This window comes from Podarcis cretensis, assembly GCF_951804945.1.
Source record: "Podarcis cretensis genome assembly, chromosome: 4".
Taxonomy (NCBI): Eukaryota; Metazoa; Chordata; class Lepidosauria; order Squamata; family Lacertidae; genus Podarcis; species Podarcis cretensis.
This window is the reverse complement of record NC_137173.1, coordinates 50224909-50242087: the sequence shown is the minus strand read 5'-3', so window position 1 is coordinate 50242087 and position 17179 is coordinate 50224909. Positions and strand designations below refer to the sequence as shown.

General features: G+C 39.0%; 1 protein-coding gene across 3 annotated transcripts in view; it reads right to left on the bottom strand.

Moving 5' to 3' along the window:
- NCAM2 (neural cell adhesion molecule 2) overlaps nt 1–17179 on the bottom strand; it is a 202996-nt gene that overhangs the window by 42970 nt on the left and 142847 nt on the right. For all 3 annotated transcript variants that reach the window (XM_079972038.1, XM_079972039.1, XM_079972037.1), the window contains exons 10-15: nt 16736–16923; nt 15410–15506; nt 11425–11598; nt 6658–6777; nt 4296–4417; nt 510–690 (exon numbers count right to left, since the gene is read on the bottom strand). In XM_079972038.1, the coding sequence (XP_079828164.1) occupies nt 510–690; nt 4296–4417; nt 6658–6777; nt 11425–11598; nt 15410–15506; nt 16736–16923 (882 nt within the window). The remainder of the gene's footprint in view (nt 1–509; nt 691–4295; nt 4418–6657; nt 6778–11424; nt 11599–15409; nt 15507–16735; nt 16924–17179) is intronic.

Sequence of the window (17179 nt, the reverse complement as noted above, 5' to 3'; positions counted from 1 at the left end):
CTTGCATCCACACCTGATGTTCTGGAATTCTGTTTGTGAGGGAGATTAGGCAGTAGGAACTCTCTGAGTTTTTGGTCTTGGCTATGGACAACCTCCTGTCAAAAAAGGCCAAGGAGGTTAAAGAAGTGCAAAGCTAAAGTGGCTTAAATCCCACACCATGAACAGCACCTAGAATGCATGGAACTGCACAAAACACCACACAATGGTGTTCCACACAATGAAAAGATTGCAGAAGAATTCCAGATCTTTCACAAATGTCAGAAATTTTGCTGCAGAAGAAAAAGTGGTTTGATGACTGCAGTGCTTTGGAATAGTGATGAAATAACGCTGCCATGTGGAAGCATGAAGAAAAATATAGATAAAAGCCCCACCAGTTATAACGCTACAAACGGCATATCTGGCAGGGCCAGAAATGTTGAAGATGTTTAGAAAATATAGAAAACCAATTCTCTACTAATATTAAAATAAGAGCAGAAGTAACTGTTAGTAGTATGTTAGAATTAACTTACCTGTAATTATATTGGGCTTTGGTGGCATGATGAATTCATACACAGCTGGTTCTGAATATCCCAGTCTGTTGGTGGCAGTAATTTGCACTTCATAGACCATTGTCCACTGCAACGGTTCTAGAATAATTTGGTCTTTATTACCTTGAAACTTTTTCACTTCCCATTGGTCTTCCTTATCTTTCTGTAAAAATGCAAAGAACAGTCTAAATTGTGATGAATTTAGTCCTTAAACTGAGTACAGTTGAAAGCAAGTCCCAAACTACAACATCAGTCATCTAATATATGACTGTACTTTCCTATTAAGCATATAAAAAGCAACCCACCAGGAGCTGCTGGTATGGAGAAGTGGTGTTTGTGCTGTCCCCTTTCAGACACTAGAGTTACTGCTACTTGCTGAGACAGTGTAGGAGTTACATAGGGTTTGGCTAGGCTCTGTGGATGTACTTGTAGGAGTTTTGGATTGGCTGCACTGATGCACCCTGCACCTTCTATAAGTGGTAGCAACTCTGCAATGACTTTGCTGTTGGGAGAGCTCAGCACTGCCCCTCCATACTGCATGTTTCTGGTATAGCCCTGGAAAGCCTCCTTTTCTGGAAGCTACCTTACTTGGAAGTGAGGGTTGGAGGAGAAGCAGCAGCCCTAACCGGAGAAGGGATGGGGGAGGATTTCACACTATATTGGGCAACCTTTTGGTCTGCATCTCCAAGCCTTTCAATCCATGCACAGAGGTTCATCTTTCTCCTTGTGCAAAACAAGTTCTCCTTCCCATTTTTAGACTGTGGGTGGCTGGCTTTTGAGGTTGCCTACAAAACAGGAACCCTTTCTCATATCTGTCTGAAATTTGGCAAGTCTAATTTCTTGTTTCATTCCAAATAGATGGAAAAAGCAGAAGATACAGATAATACAATAGCAGCTGGTCTTCCAATGAAAACAGTTGGAAACAAATGAAATAATAATGAGAAGAACTAATGAATAACAAAACATATGAGGTTTTAGTAACAAAAATGAATGTAATAATTAAACAAACAAATTCTTGCCCATCCCTATAATCTAGAGTTCACTGGTACAACACTCTGAGGAAATATAAAGTACAGAAAGGCTTGGGGAAAGTAGTAACAGTTATTTCCTCTGTAGTAAACTACCACTATGGCACAGCATTAATCTCAACAAAGCATTTAAAGCAATAGCTTCTTTCTAAAGTAGTGTTATATTGGATGAAAGAATATTATTTGCTACTTCTGTTATATAGCTGTTAGATCTTTAGGAGCATAAAGCAAAACAATTCTGCACTCCATTCATTTAAACAGGGTATAGGTATGGGTATGTGTATACTGGGTATGTGTGTGTGTGTGTGTGTGTGTGTGTGTGAGAGAGAGAGAGAGAGAGAGAGAGAGAGAGAGATATCTGGGAAACAGTTATAACTGTCAGAAAAGTCAGAAAACAGAAGCAGACTGGAGCTCCTCAGGGTCTCTGCTTCATAAAAGGCAGTTAAGCCTTTTCTTGATCTAGTTGCCTATAGGTAGCAGCAGGAAGCAGTGAGAAGAAAAGTCTTATACTTCCTACACTTACTTATATCTATTAGGGATGGGAAAGAAATTTGATTTTGCACCTGTATTAATGAGAAATTACCTTAATCACACTTCACAAACAAGTATGTGAACCAAAACACAGCCATCCTTCAAAACCAGGACTTCCCTGAATTTTGTGATGTTCTCCAACCAAATAAGTAAAGGTAAAGGACCCCTGGACAGTTAAGACCAGTCAAAGGTGAATATGGGGTGAAGTGCTCATCTTGCTTTAGGCCAAGGGAGCCTGTGTTTGTCCTAGGACAGGCATGGCCAAACTTGGCCCTCCAGCTGTTTTGGGACTACAACTCCCATCATCCCTAGCCAATAGGACCAGTTGTCAGGGATGAAGGGAACTGTAGTCCCAAAACAGCTGGAGGGCCAAGTTTGGCCATGCCTGTCTTAGGAAGTGGGTGGCACTGTGGTCTAAACCACTGAGCCTCTTGGGCTTGCTGATCGGAAGGTTGGCAATGGGGTGAGCTCCTGTTGCTCTGTCCCAGCTTCTGCCAACCTAGCAGTTTTAAAGTAAATCAATGCAAGTAGATAAATAGGTACTGCAGAAAGATGAATGGTGTTTCTGTGTGCTCTCGCTTCCATCACGGTGTTCCATTGCACCAGAAGTGGTTTAGTCATGCTAGGCACATGACCTGGAAAGCTAACTGTGGACCAATACTGGCACTCTTGGCCTGAAGCGAGACAAGTGCTGAACCCCACAGTCACCTTTGAGTGGGGTCCTTTACCTTTACCTCCAACCAAATAATGTATACAAAGCACATGTGTTGGATAAAGTGTGCATGAAGTGCATATATTAGAAAATGTAAGATACAAAAATGCATCATAATAGGAAAAGCTGCACAAAAATGTGCTTATCCATTGAAACTGCATACAAAAAATGTGTATATTAAGAGAAAATCACAACTTTTCATGAAGGTTTTTAAATACATGAATAAATCACAACTTCCTGCAGAAATGTGGAACACTGAATTTAAGATTGGAAACTGAGATAAACTGAAAATTACAGATTAATCCACCCTTATATAACATATGTATCTGTAAGAAAGAAATTCAAATGAATTTATTAGAACAGAAAGAACATCAATCAAGGTCAACCACAATTAAAACATACTTTTCACTGTAAAAAAGCTGGAAAATACATTATCAAAATCATTTGAATACCACAGGAAAACACCATCAAGCAAGGGTTGTACTACATGGCCTACAAGATATCCTCCATCTTAGTTCATTTATTCATGTTTTATGGAAATGCTCCCATGTTTAAAACTTTTCGAATTGAGCATTTTCCATTATAGCTGCAATTACAAGCCAACCCATTTCTCCAAATCCTGCCTTAACTCTATTTGGACATAGAGTTAGACTCCACCCTGCACCATAGAGAACTAGTAGGCTTCTTACTGCCTGCAGCACACTTCGTGATAGCTCAACAATGGAAGAACCAGACAGAAATACCCCTGAACATATGGGGAAATAATGCATTGCATATAGCAATATGGGAGTGTCTGACTAGACCAGGCATAGGCAAACTCAGCCCTCAAGATGTTTTGGGACTACAGCTCCCATCATCCCTGACCACTGGTCCTGTTAGCTAGGGATGATGAGAGTTGTAGTCCCAAAACATCTGGAGTGCCGAGTTTGCCTATGCCTGCGCTAGACACAGGACGGCAATTAAAGACATCAAGAAAAGAGACACTTTCCAAGAAACGTGGACCCATTACTTTAACTATTTTAATGACCTTGCTAGACCAACAACTCAATATTCTCAGTGGAGAGAGTATGCTAAGTGATATGTTTAAATGTTATATGTGTAAGTTTATGTCTAGAGTAAATGGATAAAACAAACACCATTAGATGTACTGCTGGATAAATGTTTAATGGTTGTTGTATTTGTATTTGTTTAACAACCAATAAAAAATGTGTGTGTGTTTTAAAGTGTGCATAGGATTGCAGCATACACATCCTTTCAACACACTAGTAACTGCCCCAATGTGAAATCTGCAATGGAAGTCTGAGGTTCTTGCTGTCAAAACATATTCTAGGGGGGAAGTTTTATAAATTTGCTGCAACAAGAATAAAAAAGAACCTTGCGGCAACTTTAGCAAAAACAGTCTGGGGAAAGATTTTGTGTGCTTGTAGCTTTATTTTAAAAGTTCAAAAAAAAAAAATCATAACATAAGCATATTCTAGAGATTAATAAAATACTTACACTTCTGTATTTTACAATATATTCCAAAATAGGTGCTCCTCCATCATCTTGCTTTGTTATGCTAAGTTTAAAGCTTTTCCCACTGCCTGGTTGTCCATGAATAGCTGGAGGGCTTGGCTCACCTAAAATACAAGATGAAAAGAGATATGCAATAATTCTATGATGTAATTGTTGTATTTTATTTATATGTGTATTTTTAGGTTGCTCTCATGTTATTTTACAGATGTGAGTTGATCTCAATCAAATGAAGAAAATGCATAATTTTATTGGGAAGCTGATCTTAAGCACCACTTACAGATATCACTGAAACAGTAATTTCACATAAGGGAGTATTTACAATTAATGAAAACATTGTGTTATATTTTGTTTGAAAAATATAACTTTAACAACATATCTTTCCAAAGATTGACTGGGTTACAAAAAGACAACCCAGGGTACAATCCATTCCTGAATCTTAAAAGGTAAAGGTACCCCTGCCCGTACGGGCCAGTCTTGCCAGACTCTAGGGTTGTGTGCTCATCTCACTCTATAGGCCGGGAGCCAGCGCTGTCCGCCGCGGGGATTCGAACCGCCGACCATGCGATTGGCAAGTCCTAGGCGCTGAGGTTTTACCCACAGCGCCACCCACGTCCCGACTCCTGAATCTTACATGGGTAAAATTCCATGTGTAAGGAGGTAAACCAGTGCAGGATCTGTCTCGCCACTCCTGGCTGACTCATGGCTATGGCTGCATTAGCATTATCTACGCACCATACAGCAAATCACACAATGCTCTCCTTCTAAAATCTCTGACCTGTGAGTTACCAAGCTCTGTTTATGCAATTTATTACAAAAACACAGACTAGAAAGCAACCATATATTTTCTGTTGCAGGACAGGTTGAGGAAATTGAAGCAGTGGAAAAAGGGACAGCTTGCTTGTACAAGCTGTTGCACAGCTAAGCCAATTGTACTCTTAATGCCTTAAGAGGAGAGAGATGTAAATTAGGAAACCATGTTGCTGTTCCTTTTGTTCTCTCATGTGCTTCCAACCAAAAGCATTTGTGCCCCACTCCCCATGGTCCCCTATCTGAACTATGTGAACAGATTAGAAATCTCCATATGTTCATAGGAAAAGGAAATGATTAATAAAAATTGCTCTCCTCACTGGTATGCTGCAATAGAAAAGGTAATTGAATTTCATTTTATTTATGGAATATTACTTTCCCACTGCTTGGAAAAGTCTTTAGAGAACTTAGGTTTCAGCAGATACCCATTAGTTACGTGAATGGTATGTACCTGTAATGGATATATTGTGTATATTTGGAAGAAGTGGTAAAGAGAGTTTTGTTTACTTTATGTGTATCCCAGAATGAAACTATTTTCCTGCTATGTATCCCAGTGTACCAGAAGTTCAACACAGGATATAGCAAAACATAACTCATAGATGGTATGGGTGCATGGTGCACACACCATGGACGTAAAACACATTTAATATACTGTTACAGGTTTCTGGGTGCCCAATACCCTCTAGATTCCTGGGTGCTGGGGTTTAATCAGTGTGCTGAGAATTAAGGTGAGCTAACAGTGCAAAGGGATGTGGGTGGCACTGTGGTCTAAACCACTGAGCCTGGGGCTTGCCGATCGGAAGGTTGGCGGTTTGAATCCCCATGACGGGGTGAGCTCCTGTTGCTAGGTCCCAGCTCCTGCCAACCTAGCAGTTCGAAAGCACGTCAAAGTGCAAGTAGATAAATAGGCACTGCTCCGGTGGGAAGGTCAATGGCATTTCTGTGCACTGCTCTGGTTTCACCAGAAGTGGCTTAGTCATGCTGGCCACATGACCCAGAAAAACTGTCTGTGGACAAACGTCCAATCCCTTGACCAGTAAAGTGAGATGAGCACCGCAACCCCAGAGTCATTCGCGGCTGGACTTAACGGTCAGGGGTCCTTTACCTTTACCTTTTTTAACAGTGCAAAATGGCAGGCTAAGCTTCTTTTCCAGTCCAGGATATCGCCTGGGGGAATTAGTTAAGGAGTACAATGATGCTGATGACCAGTCATCAACACATCAAAAGAAGATCCTTGGAGTCTGGGGAAATGGAGGTTTCCAGGGATAGCAGTGGGTGTGATGACCCACTGGAAAGAAAAGTCTCCCTTTAAAAACAGATGTTTGGAGGAAGGGGAGGCATGGAACATCTTGGTGGGCTGGCCAACACAGAGGGGGGAAGTGTTGTTTTCTGCAAGTGCTGTAAATGCTGCTGAGAAGCAGAAGGAGGAAATTGGTAGAATGGGTGAAAGAATCAGCAGCAAATAAGCATTCAAAGTATCACCTAAACTTGATTTTTCAACAAATATAATTCATTAAAGAGTAAGGAGATTACTTACGAACTGGCAATGTTTGAAATATCTCAATTTTGCTATATTCTCCTTGCCCTTTTCCATTTACAGCAGCAACCTTCATTTCATATGTTGTATTAGGTTCCAGGTTGCTGAGAATAACGGTTGCTAAAAAAGAAGAAGAAAAACTTTGCTTAGAAACACACACATGAAATAGGATATAGCATTTTGTTACATTGCTGCTTCAGTTACTTCAAAAGCATTTTACTAATTTTATACTGAGAAGTTAGACCAATATATTTTTGTATTTAAGCGGGAATATTAAGTTCTTTGCCAATAGGCAAATTTGTTTTCTGCTTTACACAAGAATGCTGCTATGATAGTGCAATCAGCTTTGGTGTTATTAGTGACCAAATGATAAAAATACATAACAGTGAGCATGTAACTATCTATGTTCCACTAGATTTGTGATCACAAGTATACTGCAGGATGAGGGAACTCAACACATCTAAGGAAAATCCCATGAGCACATGTTCAAACAATTACACCTTGGCACTATCTCAGTCAGTGTTGTATACTGAAGGAGAGTGTGGTTGTACTGGAAAACTGCAAGCCTGAATGCAATATAGAAATATATTTTAATCAACAGAATAAAAGTATAAGTTATAATGTTCCATAGATAGCATGGGGGGGGGGGGGAGAGAGATGATGACAATTTTCAGCACAAAACAAGTCAGGTAATGTCTACTATGTGAGATGTGACTTTTTAAAGAAAACTTTTGATAGGGTCAAAGCCTTATCACGTGTTTCAGGGAAATAAAATAATATTATTGTATGATTGTTGTTGGTTTTTTTAAAAAAATAAATCCCACAAAAACACTTCAACTAAATTGTGTATGGATGTGTAGTTCTTCTAGCAAGTAAAAAAAAAAAAATTTTGAAGCACGCCATCTTTTCTCCCCTTCCCTTTTCTTTAAAAACACCATATTAATTTTCATGCAGGAACTGTCTCACTAACCCAATTACCTCAGTTTGCAATACTCAAGTAACAACTCAATTCATAAATTGTGAGTCAAGAATCACATTATAAATGTCACAAAATAGCTGAAATGCCAAGTTGCACTTTCATAATAAACAATTTGTATGCTAAAGGTTAAGACATATATGATAATTAAGTATTGCATTATACTTTCTTTTAAATCAATTTGAAACCTTAGGAGGTTGCAGAAACAAATAAGGGGAGCTTCACATTTACTTATCAAAAAAAATGTTAAGTTTCTCTGAAATGAAACAGCAATGTACCAGATGGAGCTCACTCATCCTCACACTCGTGCCCAGTTAGAAAAACTAATATTCACACCCGCTTATCCCAAACACCTGCACACTGCTGGTAACAGCAAACAGGATTAAGTTGAAACCCAGGGCTACCACTTGCAGCATACCAACACAGAATCATCCACGGGCAGTCACACACCCTTGAGCTCACCCCAGGAAGCCCTGCAGGATTCTTTAATAGCAACACTTGGTCCCCTTTAAAGGGGAAACACAGTCACACCCACCCACCCACCCACCCACCTGCAGGAAGCCAAGCAGAATGTCTAACAGCAAAACTCCCTCTTCCCCAGCTGCACCACATATGCACACATACAAACACACTGGACTCTCCCTCTCACAGGCAGGCAAGCAAGGATTATGGAAACGACCCTTGAGCCAAACACACACACTCACACAGGAGTAGTACTCTTCTAGCACGTTCACTCACCACCACTACGGACTTCAACTCCCAAACTCTCCCCACTCCCGATGTTTTGCCTGATTTTAAAAACCTGCCCGGGCAGACAATTTAAGCTGGAAAAAGAGGGCAGGTCTGGGAAAGACAGACAGATGGCAACCCTACCATAATGGACAGACATCCCAGAGTTTGATTGTAATATACACAAGATACAATAGCAGAGCTATTTTGCTAGAGAAATATGAAAACCAAAATAAGTAAATTAAATGGGTTCAATTTGGCATTTGCTCCTCCCCACTATAATATCTTCTGAGCAGAGTTCTCAGGCAGGAGCGTACCTATGGGTTGATCAAGATGGCCTGCACCCTTGGTACTGGTATAAAATCATACGTCTCCACCCTTGTTAGGAGTGGCTAGGACCCCATCTGCATTCACCCTGGGTTGCTGCTCTGCTGCTCAAGCCATGGGGGGGATACAGCTGCTAGCCATGGGCACACCTTTGCCAGGTACACCTCTGTTCTCAGGGAACACTTCTGCTGGCCAAATGTGACTGTGGCCCACTCCCCCTCTCCTATATCTATCTGCTAGTACTACTTCCAATACTATTCCAGAGGGTCTTCCAGAATAGTCTGGCCCTCAAAGACAAAATAAGTCTTGGAGTCCACAGAAGATAAAGGCTGGATCCAACCCACTCAAACCTCGAAATGTTGTCAACCACAGGCCATGGAATATGGTGGCAGGATCCTTAATAAAATGTTAAATTGTTCATTTTTGTTATATCTGCACATTTTCTCCCCATTGTTCAGTGGCATTTCTTCAACCCAATTAAATTCACCAACCAATACTTTACACATTTAGTTCCATAAGAGCCAGAAAATAGAACAAAACATTGTTCATTCTGAAGCTACTAAACACTATGTATGATGGACTTTGTATGAATGGGTTTTAATTAGTATGTTCTATGCCCTGTGTTATTTTATTCAGCAGCTTTGTTTGGTCCAGTAAAAGAAAAGAAAAGAAAAGAAAGAATGTTATCATATGAAGGACCAGTTCCAAAACAGTCTGTGAAGTACTGCAGTTATAATTAAATGCATGCTATATAAATAGATGTGTAACAAGTAGAAAGCTTAAAATTTTACATCTGTTTTCAGAAGTTCAGCCTCTGGGTAGAGAAAGTGAGATTATTCATTACAATGAACGTTGCTGCCATCACATAAGTATTAGAAATCATATTGTTAATTTCTTCATTTTACTAGTTCTTTTAGGATATGTGTATCATTTCTGACACCACTAATTCTCAGTCTTTCAGATTCCATTTAAAGTTCCTATGCTGTAATAAAATAAAGTCAAAATGTAGCACCACACAAATACAGCATATTATAAGAAAATAGTATGTTTGAGGGACACACTAAACTGAGATATTGATAAAACACACACATTGTGGCTTGTGTAATAAACAACTTATTACGCTGAACAACCTCAAATGCTATTCGAGTGAACTGTCTCCAAACTACTTGAATATATGGTGTGAGCCTATAGTCTGATTTAATCAAGAAACTGGGAGTGTAAAATTCTATGCAAGTATCCACTATGCATGTAGAGTTACCTTTATTTTTAGTATTAAAAATGTTTTCAATAACAAAAAGAATTTTGAAATGTAACAGATATGCCAGTTATCAAATAATGCATACTATACAAATACAAATATTTGTGCAGTGTTATACTTCTAATATTACCCAATTTTTATCCAGCAATTATAAAAGTTTTGAATTCTTGCATTAATTTATAGCATTAATTATGTTAATAAATGGCTTTCCCCAGTCATTTTTTTCTTTGCAGGTATAGATATTAATTTCCCATGCTTTGCCTAAATAATTTTCGTGGCCACTAATAAAAACATTACAGGCATTATAATTCTTCCAATGTCTTTAGCTATCTCAAAACACAGACCGGCTAATACAGGGAGATACAGTCCTTCAGATTGTCTGGACCTTACCTAAATATGTATAGCCACACAAACATACCCAAAACTACCACCAATTTTATTAATAATCTAATCATGTAATCCTGCACCCATTTACTCAGTAACAAACCACATTAAACTCTCACATGTAGAATTATGCTGCTAGAGTAGAATCATAGAATCATAGAGTTGGAAGAGACCACAAGGGCCATCGAGTCCAACCCCCTGCCAAGCAGGAAACACCATCAGAGCACTCCTGACATATGGTTGTCAAGCCTCTGCTTAAAGACCTCCAAAGAAGGAGACTCCACCACACTCCTTGGCAGCAAATTCCACTGTCGAACAGCTCTTACTGTCAGGAAGTTCTTCCTAATGTTTAGGTGGAGTACTTAATATAAAAAACAAACAAACGCCATAGGAAAGCTGGGCCAATATTTCTCTTGGCTCATGAATTTTAAAGTGTGCTTGATATGTTTCTTTATATAAAATTCCATAAAATGTATATCCACTTGGAGAGTACATTTGTATTTGTGTTCACTTGACTTTCCTTCTGTCATTTTCTTGTCCAGGTAATGCAACTTCAGGTATGCAAGTGTTAAGTGTGGCACCCCCCCCCAAAAAAAAAATCACATATACTCTTATGGGGTGTGAATTGGCAATGACTAACCAGAAAATATATATTGGGGTCATAATGAAGCTGTCATCCTAGTGTGTGGTAGTTGTGAAAGGAAAATTCTGCTAGGAAAGAAACTGAAAATAGTGTGGCTATATGCTGAATAATGTGTTTTAGTCACCATACCTTAGGATTTTGTAGATCTGAAAATGCTTGAGAAAAGTCAACCTGATAGTCAGGGGCTGGAATAACTCTGCTATGAAGAACATCTTGCTTGACGACAGCATAGTACATCTTAGTGGTTTAATTTTTAAACTTTATTACACACTAAAATTACCACAACTATTTAAAGATGACTATATGTGTTCATTATCTAAAACATGTTAGTTCCCCATTAGAGAATGTGCTCTTCCACGTAATACCATGGACAGAAATGAGCATTTAACAAGTATTTTCCTTTTATACTCATATTATGAATAATCCCCATTTTTCCCGTTGCAGACTCACTCTGAACTCCATGGGAAAGAACGACTTTCCATGTTTCCGAAGAGACTTCTTTGACATCCACTTGATAATGATGGATTGGGACGCCCCCATGTGAATCTGGTTTATTAAAAGAGACTTTTGCAATCGTCTGTGAGATCTCTATAATTTTTACTCCATGTGGACTGGATGGTACATCTAGGGAAATGTAAGAGATAAGTAACCAGAAATTATATTCCTTATCAATAAAAACATAATACAGTGTTCAGCATCTTGAGAAGAACATATTATAAAATGTGTACTGATGCGTCTTAAAATGTCAAAACCACAATGCAGAAACATAAAATTTATACCCTGACCATCTGGCTGGGTTTCCCCAGCCACTCTGGGCGGCTTCCAACTGAATATTAAAAACAATACAGCATCAGACATTAAAAACTTCCCTAAACAGGGCTGCCTTTAGTTGTCTTTTAAAAGTAAAATAGTTGTTTATTGCCTTGACATCTGCTGGGAGGGCATTCCACAGGGCAGGCGCCACTACCGAGAAGGCCCTCCGCCTGGTTCCCTGTAACCTCACTTCCTGCAGCGAGGGAACCGCCAGAAGGCCCTCAGCCCTGGACCTCAGTGTCCGAGCTGGATGATGGGGGTGGAGACACTCCTTCGGGAATACAGGATCAAGGCTGTTTAGGGCTTTAAAGGTCAGCACCAACACATTGAATTGTGCTCAGAAATGTACTGGGAGCACAATTCCCCATCTAATTCCATGCCAACTCTAACCATCCTAGATATGGATGGATGGCGAATTCATTTCAATGGATCTGTACATGGTTGGTGGTTCCAACCTGACAAAGCTCTGCACACATCAGACTTCTCTTGCATCAAGTGCCAGCTTATACCTGAGCCAACGATGCCTTGTCAGTTTTGTTTTGTTTTTAAAGAAAAGGTTAAATGCAAAGGTTATATGCAAATCTGAATGAAAAAGGTATATTATATATATGCCACATATAAAAGAGTCAAATATTAGGGTGCAGTAAAGTTCACCACCTCATGTGACCAGATGCTACAGATGATTGCAATAGGTTATTCTTAAACTGCATTGTTAAAGAAACAAGTAATTCATCTCCTGACTCAGTTTTACTTGCTGTTAATTAACCTTTAGAGTCCAAAACAGCCTGGGACAAAGCCACTGTAATGACTTGCTTTGCCCACATGAAACAACCCAAGCCTCAAGATCAGAAAGGACTTCTTCTCTTGTGTATTTAGATGGCTTATAAAAACATTTTTATTGCAAGATGAGCTTGATGACCAACAGAGCAATCCAAAGCCCTGCTGGACTCATGCTGCCAGGACAGCGGGGTGGCTTCTCTTTCTCCTCCTTTTTGCATTCTCTTTATTCTCCTCCTTTTTCCTTCTTCCTTCTGTAGTTCTCCACCCCATGGATTTTTCTTCCCATTGGGAGCGCAAAATAATTAAGCCAGCTTGGGGAGGGAGGAAGAACGTTGGATAAGCAGGATTCAAAACATTCTTCAACACACACCCTGTTGTGTTTTCTCAGCCATTAGGTAACTGATGATGGAGAAGTAACAGCAGTTGGTTCTTTCCTTAGCCCAGTCACTGGAAGGACACTGAACTGCCTTTCCAGGGACCATAAAAGTGACCAGAGTCTATGTCATTTATTTGTTTGATGCTGGTTTTTAATGTTGCTATTCAATTGAACTGGATAGGAATAATGTACCAAATATATATTTCCCCCTGCAACTTTTTTCAGCATTCTGGTTCATTAAATCATAAACCTTAACAATATACATCAGGAAAGTGAAATAAGGTTGCTGATTTTTTTCTTCACTGGCCTTTATAGTGGCCTTAACAAAATGGGGGTTTTCAAATACAGGGCTTAAAATATTTCCAAAGAATTGCTGTAGTACAGAATAAATGTTAAACAAATCACATGCCATGGCTGAAAGATGCTAATGTATTCTTAAAACTGCCATCCTTCCCCTTAACACAAAACTGTTATATTAACAGGTATAAATATACATTTCTAGGGGGTGCAGTGCTTGTGAAATATTTGCTTGGCAAACAGTTTTTCTTTGCTTTGAGTAAATTTATTGAGCTGCATAACCCATTATTTCTTCAGACAACAATGTTCTGCAGCAAAATCCCCCAACTCTTTGTCTTGTAAACTTCTCTTTTAAAGAATGTATTAAGGGCTGTTCTCATAAAACTTATAAAAGAAATGTTAATTGCTTATGAAGGAGACACAGTGACATTTAGCCAGCATAATCAACCTTTAAGAATTGCAGAACAATTAGAGCAAATGAAGTCAGAGAGAAAGCTACGTACATAATCACCACCTTGCAACTATCTGGCTTTGTAATGAGATTTGTGTCTTTGATCCACATTCTTCACTGGTGTAAATTACTATCATTCCAGTCATGCCTAGTCTACACCAGAAGACACCTAGATTTATGTGCTGTGGTGTAAAATGTGGCTAAAATAAGTATGTCAAAAGCAGGCTAGAATATTTCTTTATAGGCTGCAATAGTGGGTTGTGCATCTCACTCATCCTGCACCATTTGCCCTCTTCCTCCATTAACAAGATTTTGTGAGAAACCAATGTGGTTGGCAATGCAATCCTAATCACGCTAAGGTGAAGGCCCACTGAGGCCACTGAATTACTGATGGTGAGTAAACATGCTTAGGATTGCAGCGTTAAGGGCCCTCACTACTACAGTTTGAGAATTTCTGGTTTAACCATGTGTAACCATTATTGTACTATGTATATAAAACTTTACTGTGAAATGCTGAGCTTGGGTTGGCAGGCTCTGATGCAGGAGGAGGAGGAGGAGAAACAGAGGGAGCCTGAGTGCTGGGAACCTGTCAGAGGAAAAGGGAATCTCACCTTTCCACCCCAACGTCTGTTGCTTGGAAACAGGGAACAGGGATGTCACCTAGAACCAGATGCCATGTCTGGAGACTGGAGCTGACCCACCCACCCTGTTGTAGCACACACTTGCAATCTGAACATTCCTGTGAGACGAGTGAACATGTCATAACTCATCTTAGTGGGCAGAGAGTAGAAACTTCTTGAGACATTTCTGTTGCTTCCACCTAGTTCTCAGCTTTTTGCCTTGCTCTTGAACTCCTGAACTCTTGTGTCTGCTGCTGAGCCTTTACCATAATTTGCCTGAATAAATATATATTTCTTGCTTACAAGTAAGAGCCCTTATTTGCATATTTTGGGGTGGGAGCCTGGACAGTAGCAGTTATTGTCATATTGATGTTTTTGAGGGTGGGAACAGAAATTTTTATTATGCCTATTGTTGCTAACCATTTTGCTTTCTCATTGCCAAAAGAGCAGGGCATATATGTAGAAAAATAAACAAATAAGTATTTGAAATAAGTTATAAAGAAGAAGGCCTTCAGTGATATCCCCTCTTTTTCCTCTTCACATCCCACAGAGGCCTGTAAGGCTTGCTCTTATTCTCTTCTCTCTGCCTAACTCTAAATCACACACACTGTTCAAAAAGCTTAATAATTTCATTTATTCAGGCAAGTGTCTCTAGCTTAATCATTGTATGCTCTCAAGAAACACTTCGCCAATCAGATTTTAGGGCCAATTATATGATCCAGTGTTGTTATGGTTTAAAAATTATATGTTTCCACTATTCATAAGCTATATTGAGATTTTTACTTCTACACATTAAGTAGGCTTATACATTCTTAAGTACATTATTTATCCATTTTTCATTAAAGTATTGCTTCTCATGAGCTACCCTGAAGCAGTTTACAATATGTAATATATATACAAAAAAATAGTTTAAACAAATGCATATATAAAAATATTTTTTTAAAAAAACACAAATTTATGCATGCACACACACTTTCAAACAACAGCGCACATAGCCTAAATTAAACTCAGTACAAGCTATATCTCCATTCAGAAAGTATCTCCATTCAGAAAGTTTGTTGAAATAATATATAAAAAACAACAAATATTTTTACTTACCAGCTAAAGCTAATATATATTCTTGATATCGTGTTCCTATTCTATTGGTAGCTGTGCAGTTGTACCGTCCAAAATCATTGTCAGATGTAGGAGCAAACTTTAGGGTCACAACAGGGGAGGGGGGAAATAGAGAAATACAAATGTGTATCAGTCTGCATGTAAAAACAAAACAATATAATATTTAAGGAATTTATTATTATCTAGTTTTTACCCCCCAAAAAAAGAAATAATAATAATAATAATAATAATAATAATAATAATAATAATTGTTAATCTGGTTACATATCCATCTAGCAACTGGAAATGGTTAAGCATAAATATCCACTGCCATTGGATGGTCATCTGTCATGGATGTTTAGTTGATATTCCTGCATTGCAGGGAGTTGTACTAGATGTCCCATGGGGTCCCTTTTAAGCTCTACAATACTAAGATTCTGTGGTTAACATCAATACTGTACAAGGTTTGAGAAGGAGCCTCCATTCTGGGGACTTGATACTGCCAACAGCAAGCACAGAGTCTAGCTGTAAAGGATGTCACATAGCTTACTTGCTAAAATCTGATCTGTCCCATCTCCCTTCACCTACTTGTCATGTACACAGGGCAACTGCAAGAAATAGGAGGCCCAGTTGTCCTTCTGTCCACTGTACAAGTTACTTTTAATTTGAGGTAGCCAATGTTGTGCCCCATGGATGCTGTTGGACTGCAACTCCTATCATCCCTCACCACGGACCATGCTGGTTGGGGCTGATGGGAGTTGGAGGGTACCATGCTGGGCAATAATGTTGGAAAGAAACCCTGCTCTAGAGCATAATTTCACCAAGTTTAGAGGCTCAGCTGCATAAACCTTGCTGGTATGCACAAGACAGGTGAGGAAGGAGGGCTGTATTGAATCTTGTCTGAGTCCTCTGCGACAATAACACTGGAACTGCACTTGGAGAGGATCAATCCTATGCCTGTTTATTCTGAAGTCCTTTTGAGTTCATTGGTGCTTGGGATAAGTGTATATAGGATTGCTTACACACACACACACACACACACACAAACACACAACACTAGGAAAAAATTGACAAATTCAAGTATAGAATAACAAACCATATCAAATTATTATTATTAATAATAAAAGAAAGATGCCAAATCCCGCAGGGCCCTGCTCTCTTATGGGAGATTGTTCCAACAGGCCAGGGCCACAGCCAAAAAGGGAATGTAAAAGGGAAGGGTGAAGAATCCCTCATCAGAAAATAATCTTAGTCACAATTGTAGAAGCAAAGATATTATGATTTTTTAAAAACAGTATTTAAGTTACTAACACAGGTTCAAGGTCTTACCTCTAGTATCAGTTTGCTTCCAGCACTGTGTGTCTTTAGATGAGTTGAGTTTCTTACAGGTAAAACTAGTTTTCCTTGTCTCCATTGAATAGATGCTGATGGATTAGATAGAACATCACAACTTATATTGATGGGATTTCCTTCCCAGGAATAATATGTTGTCTGATTTGAAACAAAGACTGGAGCATCTGCAAAAAAAGAGAGGACATATTGTAAAAGTGTGTTCTTGCTTTCTCTTCAGTCAACCCAACGCTATACAAGATGCTGTAGAGATTTCTTTGTTTTTTTTAATATAATTTTTATTAATTTTCCAACATAGATTTAAAACAAAATAACATACACACATAGACATACAAAAACATGTAAACAAGTATAATTTCAGATCCTCTTTTCATAAACCTTCTTTCTCAGACTTCCCCTTACCTCCCCCTCTCTGCATCCTTA